The sequence below is a fragment of the Echinops telfairi genome, unplaced genomic scaffold (assembly GCF_000313985.2).
Source record: "Echinops telfairi isolate 266 unplaced genomic scaffold, ASM31398v2 ScPeMD7_7461;HRSCAF=8499, whole genome shotgun sequence".
NCBI classification, from domain to species: Eukaryota; Metazoa; Chordata; class Mammalia; order Afrosoricida; family Tenrecidae; genus Echinops; species Echinops telfairi.
Genome location: NW_022111361.1, coordinates 1,242,815 through 1,265,440, shown reverse-complemented (window position 1 = coordinate 1,265,440; position 22,626 = coordinate 1,242,815). Strand labels below are relative to the sequence as shown.

Sequence of the window (22,626 nt, the reverse complement as noted above, 5' to 3'; positions counted from 1 at the left end):
GCTCTTTCCTCTATTTCCTTTGACTTTCCTCTTGTCCCACTCTCATGCTCAGTCTTCATTTGGGTTTCAGTAATTCCTCTTGGTTACATTACCCTGTATTTCTTCATAGACTCGTTTATTTTATCTTCTGGCAGTTCAAAGAATATGCAGTATTCTTTGCCAGCACCACGATGTGAATGTGTTGATTCTCCTTTGTTTCATTGTTCAGTTTCCGCAAGAAGCTGGGGTAACTGAGAAGACTGTGGCCCACGTCGGACTCACCTTAATGACCAAAATTATGTCTTTGCTTTTAAACCTTGAAAAGGATATTTGATAGAAGAGTTAATCAGTGTGATATGTCATTTATTTTCAGGACCATTGTTGTCTTGGCCATTGATTATTGATCCAAATAGACTGAAATCATGGACATTTTCCATTTCTTCTTCCTTTATCATGCTGCTGCTTATCTATCTATTTGTGAGGATTTTGATTTTCTTCCTATTCAGGCATGACTCCTACTGAGAGCGATTGTCCTTGACCTTCCTCAGCAAGTGCTTCAAGTCATCTTCATTGTCAACAAGCAAGGTTGTCCTGTCTGTCTGTCTGTCTATCACAAGTTGTTCTGGATTCTCCCTTTACACTTTATGCCATATATATATATATATATATATATATATATATAGAGAGAGAGAGAGAGAGAGAGAGAGAGTTCTCTTAGATTATTTGCTACATATGCAGATTGAATAAATAAGGTGAAAAGCTACAACACTGCTGCACGTGTTTCTAGTTTTAAACCACGCAGTATCCCATTACTCTGGTCTATCGACTGCTTCTTAATCCATGTTGTACATTTAGACCTTAACCACAAGTAAGTGTTCTACAATTCCCATTTTTTGTAATGATAAGATTTGGTATGACTCACACAATCGAATGCCTTCTCAAAGTCAACGTAGGTAGACATATTCCTAATATTATGTGCCTCCAGCCAAGATCCGTCTGGCAGCAGTAATGAAAACCCTCATTCTGTCCTCCTGTGAATTTCACGTGGATTTCTGGCAGTTCCCTGTCAAGGCAGGGCTGCAGTCATTTATTCAAATTAGCTTCAATAAAATTGCATCAGCATATGATATTATTGACAGTACCATTTCCCACATCTGATGTGATCATCTTTCTTTCTTTGGCTAGGGAACTGCTCTTCCAAATTTCTTGACATTGATGAGCAAGTTCTGAGATTTATCTATACCAACTGTTAAAAGCTTTCCAAATTCTCAAATATTTTAAATTGTGAAATGGCTTCAAACGATAGACTAACCAACATTCACAGCCTATGGCTTTATTACACAGATGTAAATTCAACCAAAAAACTTAAGTACCTATGATCATTGCATAGATGCACCTTTTATAAAAACAGAATGTCATATAAGCCAAAGCCCTCTGTCACACCCTTGACGATTTTAGAAGAATCTGTGAAATGGCATACTTTTATAAGGCTATCAGAAGTAGGGCCCAGACATGGTCTAGCCTTTGTATGATGATGGAGCCAACTGCTTTCTAGGGAGATGCAAAGGAACTACAGAAAATTCAGTACAGATTAGCTGGTCTTCTATGTACCAATTTAGAAAAATTAGGTTTTTGTTGCTGCCTGAATATTTAAATAGCATGTTTGGAACCGCCACGTTGGTGTTGCCTCCTGGTGAGCACATGCGTGACCGAGCAGAGCTGCCCCGTAGTGCTTTCTCGGCGACGCCCTGTGCAGCCACACCACGCGCTTTTCCCACGGAGCTGCAGAATGGGGTCAGACCACCAAGCTTCTCGTTAGCAGCATTTAACGGCTGTACCACCAAAATGCCGCGGTTTTTCCACCCTCAATTCCGGTTCTGACTCCTAGTGAGGCTCTAGGGCAGAACAGAACTGGCTCTGTGGATTTCTGAGTTTCAGTGGTAATATTTATTTCTGTGAGGATGCAGCAGGTGAGAAGCATCTTATACAGGGCTGATCGTATTAACGTTGCTCAGGCATTTAAAAAATGTTAATCCAGTAATGCATAGTAGGAGCCTACAAAAGGTTCATAGTCTTTGATCAATTAATCTGAATTAATCTAAAGATCTAATCCAAAACAGAGGAACTCTGCACAAAGGTGTTCATCGGAGCACTATTTAAGATAGGAAACAAGCGGATCTATGGTTTCCTGGGTGTGGAAGCACAGGACAGCTCAGTCAATGGCATCAAAGAGTTGAGAAGAATCACGAGCTGTAGCCTTAGAGAAGTGGGTGGCAGGCCATAGCTTCAGAGCCTGCAGCGTTCCAGTGCACAACGATCAGCATCTACCTGCCGGAAGCCCAACCGTATCGATGGTGAGCGTGCTGCCACCGAACCAAAAGCACGGCCCGAGCTCATGTAGCATGCGGGCTCTCTCGCCTGGACTGCACTTGGAACCTTCACAGTTCACTTAAAGGCTGTTTTTAGACCGTAGCTTTGGAAGTGCGCCTTCTGTGGTCGTTGTCTTATTTTGTTTTGTTTTTTTCCACTGTGTCTTTCAAAACTTCTACTCAGAGTTCAATGAAAAACATGTGAGTACTCGACTCAAGTATAAGGTTTCCTCAGATCCAAGTGCTCCGATTTCCATGACTCCCTTAACATGCACTTAAAATAATTATACATCTGCACCTTGTCAACAGAGTACAGACTTTCAGGACACCGTAGGGATTAAACATGCTAAAGGGCTCAGTCCTATTGCCATCCATGACTCTTTTCGTGTGCTTCAAATGACTGTGTCTGTGTGTGTGTGTGTGTGTGTGTGTGTGTGTGTGTGTGTGTGTAGGGCAGAGTAAAGGGCTTCCTGAACGATTAAATGGGGCTAGATTCTTCACATATGCTTAAAAACAGTTGAGCATTTTGAGATTATGAATGCCATAAAAGTACATCACACATTGTGTAGTCATGATGACATTCACCCTAAGTGCTTTATAAATCTTAAGAAATGGTGTTTGTGTTCTTTGGTGGTTTGCCAGAAGTCTGTAATAATGACAAGTATCTTGAAGGGGAGCCCCTTGCTTTTTCAGGTTATGCAACTTACTCTGTACAACCTGCCACAAAAGCATTTGAGTGAACTCTGACACAGGCAAAGAGAAATGACAAATGCATCACTTTAGACCTTAGCCTCATGTGCTTTCTATATAAGACATACAAAACCTCTTTTGAACGCTGCAGTTGCCGTTTACGGTCTATAATACGCTGTCAGCATACTGTGTCTAACAGTAAAAGCACTCTAGGCTTGTGTCAAGGTTACCTTCCACAGAGAAAGCTGTGAAATTTCAAGACTGTACTTCCATGTCTTTGAAAAGAATAATAGGTACTTGAAATTTGAAATACAGGGACGCAGATGTATCCCAGTTGCCATTGAATCGATTCTGACTCATGGGAACCCCGTGTGTTTCAGAGTAGAACCAGGCTTTCCCTTCGCCCATGTTTCTGTTATTCATCCCCTGGGGCTGATAGGGGAGGGGGAGATCATGTGGCGATCCTTGCAATCGGTTCCCCCTTCCTCTCCTCCTCTCCCCGCCGTCTCTCTACCCTCCTGGTATCACTACTCCCAATTCTGTACCTGAGGGGTTTATCTGACCTAGATTCCGTATGTACCTGCTATGGTCTAGCCAGAACTGAAAGGCAGAACTGAGGTCATGAGAGTGGGGGATGAGGAAGCCTCCCAGAACCAGAGGAATAGTGTGTGTTTCATTGGTGCTATACTGCACCCTGTTGACTCAACCCTTCCTTGTGACCCTTCTGTGAGGGGATGTCCCGTTGTCTAAAGATGAGGTTTGGGTCTCTGCTTGACACACACAACCCTTGTTCTCAACAATATGCTCTTATTTATTTGGGGTCTTCTGATGTCTGTTACCTAATCTCATCGACACCTCATGATCGCACAGGCTGGTGTGCTTCTTTCATGTGGGATTGTTGCTTCTCTGCTAGATGGGCGCTTGTTTAACTTTAAGCCTTTAAGACCCAGACGCTATATTCTTTGATAGCTGGGCACCCTCAGTTTTCTGCTCCACATTTGCTTTTAATGGTAGATTTTTCAGAAGCAAATCCCCAGGGTTTTTGTTTTGTTTTTCTGGAGGAATCCCTGGCTTGACTTTCTCCTCCTGCCTATCAGTCAGTAGCTAAGTGTGCTAAGGATAATCGCACCACTGGGATATGTGTATACACACATGCATATTGATTTTTTTCTTACAATGCCCTCGAAATAAGCCCGTCTCTTCATAAACTTCCTACTGTATGATTAAACGCTTCAGCCCAACAAACGGCCCTCCAGCCATTGGTTGAATTTCCTCATGAAGTTACCAGAAATAAGTTTGCTTTCTCTGAGCTCTTGTGCTTTGCCTTGATCTGTCCCATGTCACTCTGCCCTTCAACTATTCATGGATGACTCTCTTCCCACATGGATTGCATTTTAAATCCCCTGAGGATAAAACAACACTCACTACTGCCATCAAGTAGCTTCCAACTGACAAAAATCCTATAGACGGGTCAAACTGCCCCGGTCAGTTTCTAAGACCGCAACCTTTACAGTAGAAAGTTGTCTCCCTTCGGACAAGTGCCTTGGTGTTTTTAAACTGCTGACCATGCGCTGCTCCCTGGGGATAAAGAACTTACTTTCAGCATCTCTTTATCACTCAGTGCATTGTAAGATGTTCAATGAATGTATGTAATCAATTAAATGATGCATTTAATGGATTCATCCAAATAACAATGCAGAAAGCTCCCCAAGCCATGGTATAAAAACAAACTAAGTTACTGTTAAGTGGAGTCTGACTCACAGTCACCCTACAGGTGTCAGAGTAGCACTGTGCTTCACGGGGTTTTCTAGAACTGAGTTCTTGGCAGTAGCTCACGGGCCCTTCCTCTGAGGCATCACCAGGTGGACAGGAACCTTCAGTCTTTCTGTAACAGCGAAGCACTTAACGACCATTTACTCAATTGACAAGAAAAGAGACCGGCCCCTCTATATGAGCATGGCGAGAAGGCAAAGCTCAGTGGTCACGGATGACCTGTCTTCGTACAGGGGAGGAAGCAGCCGAAGGCAACGTCGGAGAAAGGATGCTGTGGGGCGGTCTTCCTGCCTCTGGTGAAATGAATCAAAAGTGTGCATGTTGTTTCCGGGTAGAAATGGTGTGGGGACAGGGTCTGCCCTTCTCTCACATCACAAAGTTGGAGGAAGATCAGAATCAACCATCCATCCAACCAGTTTTGACCCCAGCTGTCCTCCCCACTGCACTCGCCACTTCTCTGCTGCGCTCGCTAACTCCCAGCCGTGGCCTCCAGCGCTCAGTTACAGGACCCAGGCTTCTGGGGGTTGTTAAGGAAGTAACAGATTGTGATCTGGGGTCCAAAATTATTCAAGCTATCGTTTTTTTCCATCAGCACAGCCCACAGGCAGTCTTGCCTGAAGGCCTGCTTCGCTTCCTCAGCATGACCGCAGGCAGCCACCTCAGCCACGAAAGCTCTTTCGCTCCTTGGTCTGGAAAGCCTGCTGCCCTGTCCCAGGCCGGTCTCTGGCTTCTGCTGTCTCTGCTGCTTCTCCTGTCACCATCCTGGTTTCCTCCATCTCACTACACCTCCATCCAGGAGATCTGCTTTCATTCTGACATACGCAGTGACCAGCATGGAGGTGGACATGTTGACCTCCTCTGGCTTCCCTACTGCCACACTCCATCCTTCCTGACCTACTCTGACACCAAGACACGGCTCTGTATCTCTGTAATAATTTGCTGCGATGGCCACACAGAGCTCACAGACAATACTCACAATGAAGGGGGTTGCTAGAGAAGTCAGTAGGTGACCACCAGCCAGAGTCAGCAAACAATGAGAATGCAGTCATTGATCTCCTCACCTAAGTCTCGCTCTCTGGTCCTCAGCCTCTCAGTCACGTGGTCCCTTGGTCTTGGCCGCCATAGACCAGGAGGGCAGCCTGCCCATCACCGTGTCCCACAGCTCCATAGTTACAGGCCAGTTGAGAAGAAGGTAGCCTAGTTGCAGTGCTGCTCCGATGAGTCTCTGTGCCACCGGCTCTGATACATCTGCTCATGGGGACCTCCACCACTCTAGACAGACAGCTTGCGTGTGGTCGTCCAAGGTCCTCGGGATTTCTCTGTTGGTGCTTTATGGCCAATCAAAGGGGATGTTAAAAAGGGGGGAGGCAATCTGCTCCATGAATATTGCACACACCCTATTTGCCAAGTCACACCCAATCATTTCGTGGGAATTATAGAGACTTGGGTAGAAGAGGTATGATAAGAAAATTTACTTCCTTACAATGTATTCAATGTAACCACCCCACTGCCATCAAATCCCTTCTGACTATAAAGGATTTCTGAGGTTGTAAATCTTTACAGGAACAGGCAGCCTCCTATTTCTCTTTTGAAGCAACTGGTGGGTTTGGACAGCCCACTTCGTGGTTAGCAGGCCAGTCCTTAACCTGTAACAAATGATGATTATGTATCAGGTGTTTGTGCTTTGTGAGATAGATATTGTTATTCTCATTCATAGATGACAAAGGGGAAGCTCGGAGACTAAGAAAATTGCAAACGACTATCTGGCTAGTTAAATGGCAGAAAACAGATCCTGATTCTAAATCTGATGTCATTCCTGTCTCCACTCTACTAACCTTCTAAATGTCACCAGGACTGAAGCAGTATAAGTGTTCTTAAGAGATTCGAAACATTTTTCCCCACTGGGGCAGTGTAATCCTGAAATTTACCTAATTCATATTCTAAAAATTCTGGAGCATAATGTTATTCCTACTCATTAACAGCATCTTAACATCTTGAAAGCATGAGATGCCCGTAATTCCAGTAGCGAGACTAGACTTTTTTTTAAATTACTACCCTGAGTTAATCAGAGCTGACTTAAAGGAGCCAGCAGGCCGATGGAGAGAAATATAAAAGGATGCCATCAATTGAAGGGTAAGGTCATAGAAATAAATGTGTTGTAATATATGTAAAATAGTTTTGAGATAACTATACTCAAGCAATGAACAGAACTTTAAGTGAATTTTTCTCTATGAATTCTCAACGGTTATAGAATGAATACCTACATGAAGATATTGATGCCAGAGTTATTGAATATGAAGATAACCGGCCTCTTTTAGATATGTTCCTTCAGAAGCCAATGGGTTTGCTGTCCCTCCTTGATGAAGAAAGTCGATTCCCCAAGGCCACTGACCAGACTCTCATAGGTAAGTTTTAAACCCAGTATGTCTGCACGATCTCACAAACGAATTCACGCTACGTGATGTGCTTCTTGAAAGTTTTAAAAATGATCTAGAAGAAAATGTGCCCCGGATGGCACGCATGGTTAATGTTCTCAGTAAGCCATAAAGTTCATGGTTGGGGTCAACCCTGAGAATCCTGGGAAGGAAGACGCGGTGACCTACTTCAGAGAAACACATGGAAACGCCCGTGGAATAAAGGTCTGCTCCGACACCACGGAGGCTCCAGGAGTTGGACTCACTCAACATCAAGGGGTTTTTGTTTGGGGAAGCCTGTGTGTTTAACTTTACAAGAGAGAATCTGGCTTTAATACCAGGACATATAACAATATGAAATATGCACGGATGATTAAACAGTCTTAAACAGCCCTGGTGATGTAATGTTGACGTGCTAGGCTTCCAACGGACAAGTCAGGGCAGTGGCTCAACCTCCTAAGCACTCTGGGGTCGGAAGATGTGGCATCTGCTTTCATAAATATTACAGCTTGGAGACCCGAACGGGGTAGCCCTGCTGTGTCCTACAAGGCTGCTGTGAGTGCGAATCGACTCGACGGCCATCAGTGAACTTGGTTTTCTTGTTGTTGTTGTTAAAGATGTGTGATATTAGAATTCTCCTCACTTTGTGGTGGGGTCCTAACTACAGAATCTTAGGTTAGAAACGAGCTTAGGAATTATCCAGGCCCAGCTATAAGCTGTGGGTGTGCCTGTCAACTCTGAACAGACGGTTACAAGCCAGGAACACAAACCCATCCGTGACCATCTAGTCACTTATCGAGTGGAAGCAAACGGCCTCCATTACCTCTATAACCTCAAACTTTCAGTGCACTGAGAAAAGTCATTAGGATTACACTGAGTCATCAAAGAAAGATCAAACGTATTCCTTTTCTTTTTCCTGTTTGAGAATGCAGAGAGATCTGTACTGTGCTTAAGAAGATTCTCACCCAACACGGTCGAAATAAAAATGACTGTACTCCTTACATTAACAAGCACTGGTGGGGCTGCGGATTAGGCATTTGGCTGCTGACCACATGGTCTGCAAGACCACCAAGTGCTCCTCAGGAGAAATCTGAGGCTGTCTGTATCAAACAGATTAATTCTTGGAAACGTTATGTAGAGAGCCCTTATGAGTCAGAATCCACTCAGTGGTAGTGGTGGGATCGTCAAGGCATAAGGTCTCATTTAAAAGCTTTTTTGCAAATACATGTGCATTCTGAAGTTTTGTTTTTCGTTTGTCTTCTCATTTACTGCAAAGGTACTGTCACCCACAATTAACACAGGATTCACATTTTTCTAAGAGAATCTTTATTTTATAACTAAAGGGAAAAAGAAATGAATAGGATGGCCATAAAAAGTTTATCCTTTTTTATCCTAGATGAGTGGTTCGCAACCTTCCTAATGCTGCGACCCTTCAATAGGGTTCCTCATGTTGTGGTGACCCCCCAGCTGCTTCATCACTGTCACTGATACTGTGATGAACCGGGCGACCCTGTGAAAGGGTTATTCGACCCCCAGAGGGGTCGTGACCCACAGGTTGAGAACCGCTGTCCTAGATTGTGATTCATATATAGGGCTTCTGAGGCTGTAAATCTTTATGGGAGCAGAGAGCTTGCTATTTCTCCCGTAGATAACTGGTGAGTTTGAGCTGATGAGTTTGTAGGCAGCAGCCCAGTTCATACCCCCTTCACCCCAGGGGGCCCTTGGATCTCACTGTCGTCCTCCTGACCTAGGACCGGAAGTGCGGCCTCCGAGGCTGTGTTTTAACGAGCCTGATTCATGCTTAGATTTGAGGACCACTGCTCTAAATCACAATGAAATGGCAAAAATACATGGCCTTGAGAGTTGTCTTTTGGCTTGTGTGGTAGTTCTACAGTTATTTGTCAATTTGAGAAGATAAGTCTACCTCAGCAGTTCTCAACCTGTGGTCGCAACCCCTTTGAGGGTCGAACGACCCTTTCACGGGTCACCCATTTCATAACAGTACCAAAATGACAGTGATGAAGCAGCAACGAAAATAATGTTATGGTTGGGGGGTCACCAGCACATGAGGAACTGTATGAAAGGGTCATGGATTAGAAAGGTTGAGAACCACTGGTCTACCTGGACTAACACAACTTGTAAGTTATATTCCCAAATGTGCATACGTTAGTTATAGTACATTTTCTGTCTGTACTGTTTTTTATGGTGAAAGATACTGATCTGTCCATTTTTCTTTCTTTTTTTATCATTTTATTGGGGGCTCGTACAACTCTTATCCATACATACATCCATTCTGTCAAGCACATTTGTACATTTGTTGCCATCATCATTCTCAAAATATTTGCTTTTTACTTGAGCCCAAGCTATCAGCTCCTCATTTTTCCCTTCCCTTCCTGCCAACCCCTCTGTCATGAACCCTTGATAATTTATAAATTATTATTATTTTGTCATATCTTAAACTGTCCAACGTCTCCCTTCACCCACTTTTCTGTTGTCCATCCCCCAGGGAGGAGGTTATATGTAGATCCTTATAATCAGTTCCCCCTTTCTACCCCACCTTCCCTCCACCCTCCCGATATTGCCACTCTCACCACTGGTCGTGAGGGGTTCTTCTGTCCTGGATTCCCTGTGTTTCCAGTTCCTATCTGTACATCCTATCTGTGCATCCTCTGGTCTAGCCAGACTTGTAAGGTAGAATTGGGATCATGATAGTAGGGGGGGCGGGGGGAAGCATTTAAGAAAGAGAGGAAAGTTGTATGTTTCATCATTGCTACATTGTACTCTCACTGGCTGGTCTCCTCGCCGCCGCCCTTCTGTAAGGGGGCGTCCAGTTGCCTACAGATGGGTCTTGGGTCCCCAATCTGCACTCCCCCTCATTCACAATGATCTGATTTTTTGTTCTTTGATGCCTGATACCTGATCCCATCGACACCTCAGGATCACACCTGCTGGTGTGCTTATTCCATGTGGGCTTTGTTGCTCCTGAGCTAGATGGCCGCTTGTTTACCGTCACCATTTTTATTTCTACAGAAAAATTTGAAAATAACCTGAAATCCCAGTTCTTCTGGAGACCCAAGAGGCTGGACCTCAGTTTTGGAATTCACCACTACGCAGGAAAGGTGGGCGTGCCGTGTCGTTTTGCCTTGCGTTTCTCTTTAGTTTTTGTCTGGTGAAGAAGACACGAAAGCCGTGCATCAGAATCTTTGCAGAGCGTTACAAGTCGGTAGCCCGTGTGTTTTGGTCCCTATCTGACTCGAACTCTGCCCTCCAATGTTTACAATCAGTCCTGCCCCTTACAAGCCTCTGACTGCGGATACGGCCACCCCTCCAGGTTCTCACCTCCCTCCTGAAATGATATTAAAATTTCTAGGATAAATACAAAAACCAAAGCCAAACCCTCCACCATCCAGTTGCACTTGACCCAGTAGCACTGCTCCATAGAGTGTCCGGGATTGTCAGTCGTTATAGGAGCACACAGACTTTTTTCTCTCCTGCAGGATAGCTGGTAGGTTTGAATCACCAACCTTGCAGTTAGCCTCCCATCACTTACCCCACTGCATCACCACGCTCTGCAATTAACACAAGATTAGAGCATTTCTGGAAGAACATTTATTTTGAAAACTAAAGGGGGGAGGGTGGCCTTAATAAGCTCATCTTTTTGATCCTAAGATCTAACATCAGGTGAGTTTGGCTAGTAATAAATATCAATTTTCCCCTTCACCGAATGATAATGTGGCTCAGCTACTAACTGGAAATCTGGCTGTTCAAATCTACCCAGAGCCACCTTGAAAGCCAGGCCCGAGTGATCTGCTCCTGAAAAGTCAACCTCCGGACAGCCGGTGGAGCAGAGTTCTGCTTACACGCGTGGATTGCCACGCGTGAGAGTTGGCGTAACAGCAAAGTGTTGGTTTGTGTTTGTTTTACATAAACTGACTTTTTCAGCCTTCAGCTAGTTCTCTCTTCACTGTAACCCCTGCCCACCAGGAGAAGGTGTGAGTCCAGAGTGTGGTCATATATTGAACCCCCCCATGGCTAGAGCCGGCTAGTCGAACGTTACGCAGCTGGAGAAATACATATCCTTACACGAGAGCAAAGCTCAGCACTTTCCTTTGCTTCTGCAGAAAGTCGTGGATCCCTTTCGCACTGATGTTATAAATACTCAAGGGTAAAGGAAACATTTAAATCAAGAGAGAACTGGATCCAGAGAGAAACACACCTGAGCATTCAAGCAACTGCCACATGCCATTCAGTCATCTACAGATTTAATTGTTAGAGACCCCTTGAGTAAGCCCTAACCAGGACAAAGAGAAACCAGTTTTGTGAGTCTGGGTTGACTAGAGAAACAAATCCAGAGACACTCATCTATGTGTAAAAGAGAACTTACACATTAAAAGACAATTTTACATTAAGAAAACATCCCAGCCCAGTCCAGATCAAGTGCTTAAGTCTGATATTACCCCATATGTCAATGCTAGTCCATAAATTCCAGACTAAGGCCCTAAGTCTGATATTACCCCATATATCAATATTAGTCCATAAATTCCTCGTTAGAGTCGTGCAGCCATGCAATGACGCCAAATACAAGAAGATCACAGGTGGATGGAAAGTCTTGTGGATCCAGTGGTGGTGGAAGCATCTCAGTGCTGGCATGGGCTTCCATGTGGTTCCTCCAGCTCCAGGACTCTCGTGTAGCTCCATGTGTCATGTCAACAGGAATGTCTTGTAGGGAGTGAGTGTGTCTGGCCTCTGGTGAGCTATTTATCTCCTTAGCGCCTCCAAATGAGATCCTCAAGCCACAACCTAATTGACAGGCTAGACTCCACCCCTTCACTCTTACTAGTCTCAAGTTGACACCAGATTTTGTAAGTACCACACGAGTCATCTGGATGAAGGAGACAATCAACATGCGGCCATAATGGTGTGCAACACATTCAGTCATGTGCCAAAGGGTTTTTCATTGAAAGAAATAAATCTGCTTTAAGCCATTATGGTTAGAGACGGTCTCGTGATTCTCAGCATGTGATTTCCTGTTTTCTATCTTAATACGTCCACAAAAATTTCTCATGATTACATTGGAGTCCCTGGATGGTTCAAACAGGCCCCCTCAGCAGATGGCCAAAAGGTTGGAAATTATACTTCTACCCAGAAGTACCTCGGGGAAAGAACAATCTATTATGAAAAATCAGTGGTTTAAAACCCTGAGCTATACTCTGATACACATGAGCTCACCATGAGCTTGGGTCAACTTAATGGTTACTTTTTGTAGTTGTACTTAATGATCATCTTGGATCCTTAGAAAGTCCTAAAATTATTTAGATATGCCCCAAACACAAAAACCTGCAGTGTGTTTAGACCACACTACCACTCAGATAAGGAGCCCCGGGGAGAATGGTGGTGCTCTCCCCTGCTACCTGACAGGTGGACCTTTCAAACTACCCACCTGCTCTGTGGGAGGAAGTTATAGGAATCTTCAGCCGTAAGGATTCCAGCCTTGGAAACCCCATGGGACAGTTCTACCCTGCCAAAACGTAGCTATCGGTGAGAACTGGCTCAGTAGCACTGGGGTTTGTGTGCGGTGTTTGCTGCTCAGAGTTGGCAAGTCGTTCAATCGTCGGACAAATGAGAAATCGTGTAACCACCATGTGCTCCGCTCTCACATTCCCCCTCAGCCCCTCTCCAACTGACAACAGAAGAATTCTAAATGAATAACGTCATAAATGGGAGAATTGGCCGTTTTCACCCAAGTAAAATCAGTCAGACCCACGTTTTGCTCTTCCAAGATACACAGTAATCTAGAGAGGAGGATTTTCCCAACGAGGTCATCTGGGCTAGCTTTCTAAATCGTGTGGCCCCACTGCCTGGCACAAAGTCAGCTTGAGCAAAATAAGTTCCTGTGGATAGTGCTGGTGGTGAGGACAATAGTGACCTTGGGGAAAACGTTGACCGTCATACTGATGATAGCCTGCTTTGTCAACAGGTCCTCTATAATGCAAGTGGGTTTTTAGCTAAAAATAGAGACACTCTTCCAACTGACATTGTGCTACTGTTGAGGTCATCAGAAAGCAGTGTCATTCGGCAACTAGTCAATCACCCTCTGACAAAAACAGGTAAGGTCATGTCTCTTAGCGAGAAGGTTCTCAGGCCCTTCTGTCTCTGTGACTTTCTTGAGCAAATGCCCCAAACGTTCATGTTGTTGTGACTTCAGCTCAATAAATTGGTTTCTTCTGACCAACGTCCTCAGAAGGTGATCAACAGCCTGAAGAAAATGGTAAAGTGAATCTAAAGAAACTAGGCTTTCATTGAAGCAAACCTTATGGGCCATCATCAAATAATGCAGTGGTGTCCTAGTTACTGCCTCAAAAACGGCACACATCTCCCAAGAGCTCAGATGGTTGCCTTCTCAGGAGTGTACAGTCTTTGAGGTTCTGCAGGTTCACTCATGTGCCTGTGTTCCGCTCAATCGTATATATCCTTGAATGTTCCCTCAAGTAAGAGAAAGTGATTTGGGTTGCATTTCTTTAAAATCGTTTTCTGACATTTCTTTATTGAGCTCTACAACCAAAGCTAACTCATGGCCATCCAGTTGATTCCAACCAATAGCAACCTATGGGACAAGGCAGAACGGCCCCTGTGGGTGTCTGTGACTGTAACTCTTTATGGGGGTGGCAGGCGTCACCTTTGTCCCGTGGAGCGAGCTGGTGTTTTTCAGCTGCTTGCCTGGTGGAGAGGAGCTTCTACCACCAGGGCTTTGAATAAAGAGCTTAGCCTTTACAATATGATTCTCTTTTATCACCTCCTCTTGCCTGGTCACACCAGCTAGTGCAATTGTAGGTAGACGTGATGAGAGTAAATATTCTTGCCTTGCTCCTGACCTTGAGGGAAAACATTTCTTCATCATTAAGTCTGGCGATAACTTGGGTCTTTCAAGATGTACATTACACGGAAGACGTTACTTTCTGTTCTTCGTTCTGTGAGTTTTTATCAGGATGCATGTTGGAGTTTGACAAATGCTTTTTCTGCATCTACTGTCATAATCATTTATTATTGTTGCTTTTAGTCTGTTAATGGAACAAGTTACATTATCTAATTTTTTTAATGTTATACCAACTTTACATTCCTGAGAGAAACATTGCATGGTTATGACTTGGAATGTATTAATGTATTCAATTTTCTAACGTTTTTCACTTTGAGGTTTTAAGAAAGGTCACATCTATTTTGGTAAGCATATTGAACTGTAGTTATCTCTTTTTCTAACATCTTTTTCTGATGTGGGGAACAGTGTGATGATGGCTTCATAGAATTGGTTGAGAAGTGCTGCCTTCTCTTGGGTTTTCAGGAAAATGAAATTTTCTGGAATTTCCTTTATAATTGTTTGTTAGAATTCAGCAGCAATACCAGCTGGATCTGGATGTTATTGTGTGTCTGTGAAAAGATTTTCACTGCAAATTCAATTACTTTAATAGATTCAGGCCTATGTAAATTAATGTTTAGTTTTTCATATTTAATTATTAATTAAACATTACTGTTTAAAAACATTTAACCTTTCCTTATCCCTTAAAGACTGAGAGAGAAGAAAAGTGAGCCCTCGTTCTGGAGTCACCGTGCACGTGACTGCCGGAATGACGGCCTTGTTTGGTGGATTGGTGATTTTATTATAGTTGGTGAAGAGTGAGAGGGATATGAGCATGAACTAGGCACCTAGCCCGTGCAGTACGATCTCATTGCATTCCAATTCCAGTTCTGTGAAGCAGGCATGAGCATCCTCACACTGTGGAATCGCATTGCAGCCCAAAGACTAAGCAAATTTCCCAAGGGCAACACCATTTAACAGGATTCAAACCCAGGATTCAAACCCAGATCTTTCTGGTTCCTAATATCAACGCTGCCTTGGGATGTAGTCCCTTAACCCCGGGCTCATGTAGAGCGTAACCTAAAAATAAACAAACAAAACACCCTCATTGCCGTCCATTGCATTCTGGCTCCTCATAGTGACCCTCCAGAGCAGGCATTACCATCCCTGTGGGTTTCTGAGGCTATGAAACTTTACAGAAGCACAAAGCATCATCATCTTCCTCCTGTGGAGCCACTGGGGGTTTCAAACTGCTAACCTTGCAGTTAGCATCCCAGCCTGTAACCCGGTTACAGAACATCACAGATACTCTTTGGCACCAAAAAATAAGAAGCAACTTGCTCCCTCCACCATAATACCTCACATTTTCTAGAAATCGAAAGGAACTTTAACACTACCTAAAACTTACATCTAAGGTCTCTGGGTGTGACAAGCAGCTTGCATTTATCTACTTACCCAAATGTTGGTGGTTCAAATCCACCTAGCAGCATCACACAAGATGGCGACCAGCTTCGGTCAAGACGACGGCCCAGGGAACGCACAGGACAGGTCTTTCCGCTGTGACACGGCAGGTCGCCATGAGCTGGCCTGACTCAGTGGCAAAAAGGGTTTGATGTTGTTTTGTGGGGTTCTTGAAAAACTTAACCTCAACTTTTATCCTCCCCCAACTGTAGGACTTTTGTTTAATTTAGAATCTGTCGTAAATATTCACACGACATTTTACCACCACCACCACACCCCGTGTTTCCCAGCAAATAGTAAAAGCAGCACATAAATATTAATGTTGAGGGATCGACAATGCTTATTTGAACATTTAGATAAATGAAAGAATCATCTAGCCATTAAGGATTCTAGAAGATATATTCATTTTATCTATATTCTCATAGGTAATCTGCCACATTCTCGAACTAAAAATAAAATAAGCTATCAAGTGAGGACTTCAGAAAAATCAATCGAACTGACAAAGGTAAGAAAATGCAGTTTTCTTTTTTTTTTTCCTTTTTTAAATTTGAATCATTTTATTGGGGGCTCGTACAACTCTTATCACAATCCATCCATCCATCCATTGTGTGAAGCACATCGGTACATTTGTTGCATCATCATTCTCAAAACATTTGCTTTTTACTTGAGTCCTAGCTATCAGCTCCTCATTTTTCCCCTCCCTCCCCGCTCTCCCCTCTCTCATGAACCCTTGATAATCTATAAATTATTATTATTTTGTCATGTCTTACACTGTCCAACATCTCCCTTCACCCACTTTTCTGATGTCCATCCCCCAGGGAGGAGGTTATATGTAGATCCTTGTAATAGGTTCCCCCTTTCCACCCCACCTTCCCAACATCTTTTTATTAATCATTTTATTGGGAGGCTCTTACAAATCTATGACAATACATCATTCAATTGTATTAAGCCCACTGGTACATATGTTGCCATCAACATTTCCAAAACATTTTCTTTCTTCTTGAGCCCTTGATATCAGCTCCTCTTATTTTCCCCTCCCTCCCTTGTGAATAACTGAATATTATAGGTAAATATGGATGCTTCTCCGTGAGAAAAATAGCTTTCCATCTGAGTGTATGTTTTCAAAAATTGTAGTGAGTTCACAAGATTTATTTTGATTTACATTCTTTTTAGAAATATCATACATAATTAAGATGCATTCATTTCACAAAGAAGCTTTGGAGCGGTGACAACCACCAAGAAAATGCATTTTTCACGGCTGGAAACTTCAGGCTGGCACTTTTCCAAAGCCCATATTTGCGTGCACCTAGAAGTCAGCAAACAGCCCTTCCTTCGTTTTCTCCGTCTCCCTTTGGTCTTTCTTTTCTGATTAAACAGATACTTCCACATTGTGTTTCTCTCAGCTCTAGTGGCTGAAATCACCATGCATGTTTCATAGCTATCCCTAGCTCTTCTTTTATAGCTTGTGTCCGTATCACAATGAGGAGCCACCCACACAGATCTTCAAGGCTATAGCTATTCATATCCCATGCAAGACCAATTAAAAGTCCAGTGGTGGTGATGAAACCATTGCTTTGAATCGAAAGTGACTTTGATGTTTTATCTATTTGAATACCTAGACTAAGGCAACTTGCAGGGACTAAGACAACCATGACATTGACTAGCTCCTGGAGCATCACTGTCTTCCTTGGTCTTCTTAGGGTGACAACGCAGAAGCCACCCGCCATGCCAGAGAGACGACCAACATGAACACACAAACGGTGTCGTCATATTTTAGAGTAAGATATTTTTATGTATCGTGGGGGGATATTAGGCATTCTAAAGGAGAGTTATAGATCATAACCTTGGACCAACTATTACTGCCGTTAACAAAAGTGGATTTTTAAATTGAAATTAATATTGATGAGATGCAGAATTTATTAGAGAATACTGGCAGAAATCTGTGGGTTGAATTTCCTGGGACATTTCATCCAGATAGGGTATCCTAGACTAGTCGGACTGGAGAGCTGCATCGTGATAGAAATCTGCTCATAGAGCCCAGGGCATTACCGTGAACCTAAATCCAAAAATGGTTCTTAATCCAGTACTATAATAATTTGCAATTCTCCTTGCCATTCCTGGATGAAGTTAGCATAATCTGCCGGGGCATGCTTGAGAATCCATCCCTCTTTGAGATCCCCCTACACATAAAAAACAAAAACTGTTTGGATCGAGTCCATTCCAGTTCACAGCACGCGTGTGGGTCGTATCCCAATAGAACTGTGCTATTGAGGTTCTTCTAAAGTCAACAGCCAGGCTTTCCTTCGGAAGTGCCTCTGGGTAGACAAGAACTTCCAGGGTCTCCATTAGCAGTGAAGCATGTCAGCAATCAGTGCCCCCCTGGGACTCCAGCTCCATGAGCTGAAGACTTCAGAAGTAAACTAGAACTCCATGCTCCCCGGGGGCAAAAATTAGATACCAGGAAGATCCAGTGGCATGTCTAGGGACCCATTCTGTGCTTATTTTAGCAGAGACACCCAGTGTGAACTTGTCTTCCTTGTTGGCTGTGGGAGAAAGGGACGCTGAAAAGCGGTCTTCTCTCTGTGTTCTAGAGAGCACTTGATAACCCTCCCTTTATCACTGGCTCCAGTTATATTTTATATCTTCTGAACCAGCCAGTGAAACTTGCGGGGTACCAGCCTCCACAATCGAGCAGGTCCAAGGGGCGGGTGTGCAACTGAGGTCTAAAGTTAAAGACCTCAGACAGGATAGAGCACGCAACTGCTCAGCTCCGAGGCCGTCATGACTTCAGGAGGCAGATCTGCGCAGAGAGAGCGAATGTATTTCCAACCAAGGCTTATGTACCCTCTCGGGCGTGCCAGTGCCCTAATGACTGGTAACCACATGTGTAACAGGAAGAGGCTGTACAATAGGCATACGCATGACAGGGAGGCATATGCGTAACAAGATAGGCGGGCTCTAGAGTCAAGATGGCAGTCTAACCTTGGTCATCCCTGAGTTGGCTTGACCTTGGGTGTCTCTGGACTCTTCTTCAGGGAACAATCCATTATCCTTATCAGAAGGGAGTGAGCCCTACTAGGGAGGGACAGACAGCAGGGCCTGATTGCCTTAGATGGCTGACCACCTTCCAGCAGATCACCTTTAAGCAGTTGACCTCCAAGTGACCATGTGTCTGCAAACAGCACCTCAGGTGTGCTATGTATGATGGTGGGACAACTTGGGGAATGGCTTTTCGGTTTCCCACAAAAACTGAAGAAAACACAACCTAAAAACTTGGCAATTATGAGGAGTATAATGTAATGCAGGGGGAGAGGGTGGAGTTAAGGGTATTGATGCTATTCAGGTAGCTAAGCACACCGTGTGTCATGTGGGATGAGGGCTTGAAAAATAGTTACTAAAACAAACCAGCTACTTTTAAAAGGATTTCAGATTTTGTTAGAGAGCGCCATGTAGGCCACGGACACACGCGATCTGCTAGATCTGCTACGTACTGAATGCATCACGTCACGGGCACCGCTGATGCCATCACCTTGCATCAAAAGTGCAGCACAGCTGCATCACCCAGCATCTTCTCAGCCAGCTGCTGTCTTCCTCAGTGCGGGTTCAGGCCCGTTACGTTTGAGCCAGATTCATTCACAAAATCAGCTTAATCCTCAGGTTGGCGTGCAAAGCAATAGAAGACAATTCCAAACAGTATGCAGCGTGTTTCTAAAATTGCCTCCTCTACAGAGACGAGTCAGTATAACCACTGTGCCTCCCCTCCCCCACCCCGCCCAGCAAAAGCAAGCTCAAGGCCCTGAGTCTCCTTCCACAGTTTGCATGACTGAGGGATTCCTATAGCAACAGAGGGCATCTCCGTAAGGGACCATGGCACAGTTCATGGGTCATAGCTATAAGATTGTTACTAACTGTGCCTTGGTCCCTAAAAAAATGCCTAAATTGCCGTAGAGTCCCTCAGTAATGCAAACCGCTAAACACGTAGTTAACAAACTGAACACTTAGTTCAAACCCACCCAGAGGTGCCTGGGAAGACAGGCACGGTGCTCTGCTTCTGAAAGATGCCAGTTTTGGAAACTCCATGGAGCTGTTCTACAGTAAAACAACACACACACACACACACACACACACACACGCTCATTGTCATTGAGTCCATTCTGACTCACAGCACCCCACAAGCAGAGTAGAACTGCCCCCTTTGAGATTCCCAGACTTCGTCAATCTGAGCAACAGCTTGAACCGCTCACCTTGTGGTTAACAGCTCAGTGGACAGCCTGCTAGGCCAGCCCAGCTTCTAATTCGCTGATAATGCCACCAGTCGCAGTCAACTCCTGCTGTGCGCACACGTGTATCTCACCTTCATACCCCAGTGCCTGGCAGACGTTCGCCTGACTAAAGCAAGGACCCGGCACAGATCGCTGTAATGACAGCTGTGTGCAGCCCACGGCAGAGGAGCCGTAGCCACAGAAAACCACGCCAATCCCGAGCGTCCTCGCTTGTCCAAGTCCAGGCTTTGGTTTGCACTGGCTTTATGAGTGCAGAGCACAATAGGGCACAATAGGGATGCAGCCATAGTTGGTTGGCAGTACATTATGACCTTTGTCTTTGAGATACTTGTGTTTTGGAATTCCATGTTTAGTGAAATCACATTTCTTTCATATGTTAGACTCCTTACCCGTGTCATTGAGCCGACTGAGACTCCTCTGTGTCTTACGGTACAAAGAACTGCTCCCTTGAGTTTCTGAAACTGTAAACCCTGATGGGCCAGACAGCCTCATCTTTCTTTCCCAGGGTGTCTGGTGGGCTTTAATCACTGCGTTGCTGTTAGCAGTTCAGTGCCCAGCCCCCGTACCACCTGTTTTAATAATTTACCGGTGCAGAACACAGTCTTCATATCTGTGTGGTTTTTTAATCTATGAAAATTCTCAAACTGGAACAGATAAGAGTGTTTGAATGAGTATCACCTTGCTTACTTTGGATCTATGCCCTCCATATTAAAAATGAATCAACCTCTCCAGCCTTTTTTCAGAGTAAGAGATGGTTATGACAGGGCTTGGGGTATTTACAAGTATTTTCATACTTTGTAGAAAGGAAGAGTTAGGCAGGGAAACTAATAACATAAGCAGGATTAGCCAGACTGTGAGCCTAAATATTATAATTCAGCAAGTTTCCCTGATAAGGTATAATTACTTTCAGACAAACTCTATTCAAAGCATTATATCTATTAATTGAAATTTCCTAAAGAATTGTCATGCAGACTTTTAATAGCAAAGTTTGTAGTTATTGCACCTACATTTTTTATGAATACATCTGCATTCTAATATCTTTTAGATAAACATTTTATTAATAAAGACCTTCCCTCGGTTACTGTGAATTAGTGTGGGCATTTATAACACTCAGTCTCCAAAGTGTATTTCTATTTAATAAAGAGAGTAAAAACTCAGGTATGCTACACTGGGAAAATTATTTCTATTGCATAATATTGCAGTATTCGCTGATGGACTTATTATCTAAAATGGTGGTGGGCCAACCTCATTTTGTGCGCTGCATCAAACCAAATAATGACCGTCAGGCAAGAAAATATGACAAAGAAAAAGTTCTGCTCCAGCTTCGCTGTACAGGCATTCTGGAAACCGCGAGAATCCGACGGCTAGGGTACTCACATCGGATACTCTTTGCTAACTTCATAAAACGGTACGTGTATTTGTTTTTCATTTCCATCTTCGGTTTACATAGAATGTTCAGAACATATGACACAAAGGAGCAGAGAGAATTATTTGGGCTGTTGATGAGGGAATGCTTTGTTAATACAAATTATGTTATATCTAAGAGAAAAGTTGACTATTAGCGGGGCTGGAAATTTGCTGTCAGCGTGGGGAACGACGTGCCAGCGCTAGCAGTTGGGTCCACAAGCCCAGGCTTCTGTGTGAGGTGTTGATTGATCTGGGCTCTGTTCTCACCTGTCATTAGCTGTGTGTCCAGTGGTTTCCAGCAGGGGAATATTTTGTCCCTCATGACACATACGGTTTTCACAAGTGACGCTGGGAGTTGCGACTGGCACCTAGCTGGTCAAGAGAGTCCAAGAAGGCTGCTAACTCGCTTCCAGTTCACAAAGTAATGCCACCACAAAGAATTGTCCAGCCTGATTTGTAACAATAGTGTCCAGGTTAAGAAACCCCATCCTCTACAGAAGCACATTTTTGTTGGGCGGGGGGGTAATTTGGCACTGTTTATTTATTTATTTAAATACTTTTATTGGGGCTCTTACATCTCTTATCACAATCCATATGTTCCTCCAGTGTGTCAAGCACATTTGCACATATGCCACCATCATTATTTTCAAAGCATTCTCTTCCCACTTGAGCCCCTGCTATCAGCTTCCCATTTCTTCCCCCTCCGTCCCCCACCTGCCCTCCCTCAAGAACCCTTGCTAAGTGATAGATTATTTTTTCCATATCTTACATCATCCTCCGTTGCCCCTCACCCACTTTACCGTTATTCATCCCCCTGGGAGGGGGTTCTAGATTGATCCTTGTGATCGCTTCCCCCTTTCTTCCCCCACCCTCCTCTAATCCTCCTGTTATCTCTACTCTCCTTGTTGGCCCTGAGGGGTTTGTCTATCCTGAATTCCCTGGGTTGCGACTCATCTGTAGCAGTGTGCATGCTCTGGTCTAATCCAATTTGTAAGGTAGAATTGAGGTCATGATAGTGGGGTGATGGAAGCACCAAAGAACTAGAGGAAAGTTGTGTGTTTCATCGGTGCTATACTGCACCCTGACTGACTCATCTCTTCCCTATGACTCCTCTGTGAGGGGACGTCCAGTTGTCTACAGATGGACATTGGGTCTCCGCTCCATGCTCCCCTCCATTCACCTTGGGTACAGAACCCCTTTTTTATCATGGAGTTTCCTCATTTATTTTCAATATTCTGCTATGACTGCTTGATATGATTGTTGGGTTTTTTTGTTGTTTTTTTTCTATTTCTTTATATTTATTTATTTTTCTTTTTTAACATTTTATTAGGGGCTCATACAACTGTTATCCAAATCCATACACACATCAATTGTGTAAAGCGCATTTGTACATCGTTTCT

General features: G+C 43.9%; 1 protein-coding gene across 1 annotated transcript in view; it reads left to right on the top strand.

The window, feature by feature from the left end:
* MYO3A (myosin IIIA) overlaps positions 1-22,626 on the top strand; it is a 247,253-nt gene that overhangs the window by 154,792 nt on the left and 69,835 nt on the right. Inside the window, exons 19-24 of the mRNA XM_004716113.2 lie at positions 7,063-7,216; positions 10,256-10,344; positions 13,203-13,332; positions 15,962-16,041; positions 17,237-17,314; positions 21,022-21,227. Of these exons, the coding sequence (XP_004716170.1) occupies positions 7,063-7,216; positions 10,256-10,344; positions 13,203-13,332; positions 15,962-16,041; positions 17,237-17,314; positions 21,022-21,227 (737 nt within the window). The remainder of the gene's footprint in view (positions 1-7,062; positions 7,217-10,255; positions 10,345-13,202; positions 13,333-15,961; positions 16,042-17,236; positions 17,315-21,021; positions 21,228-22,626) is intronic.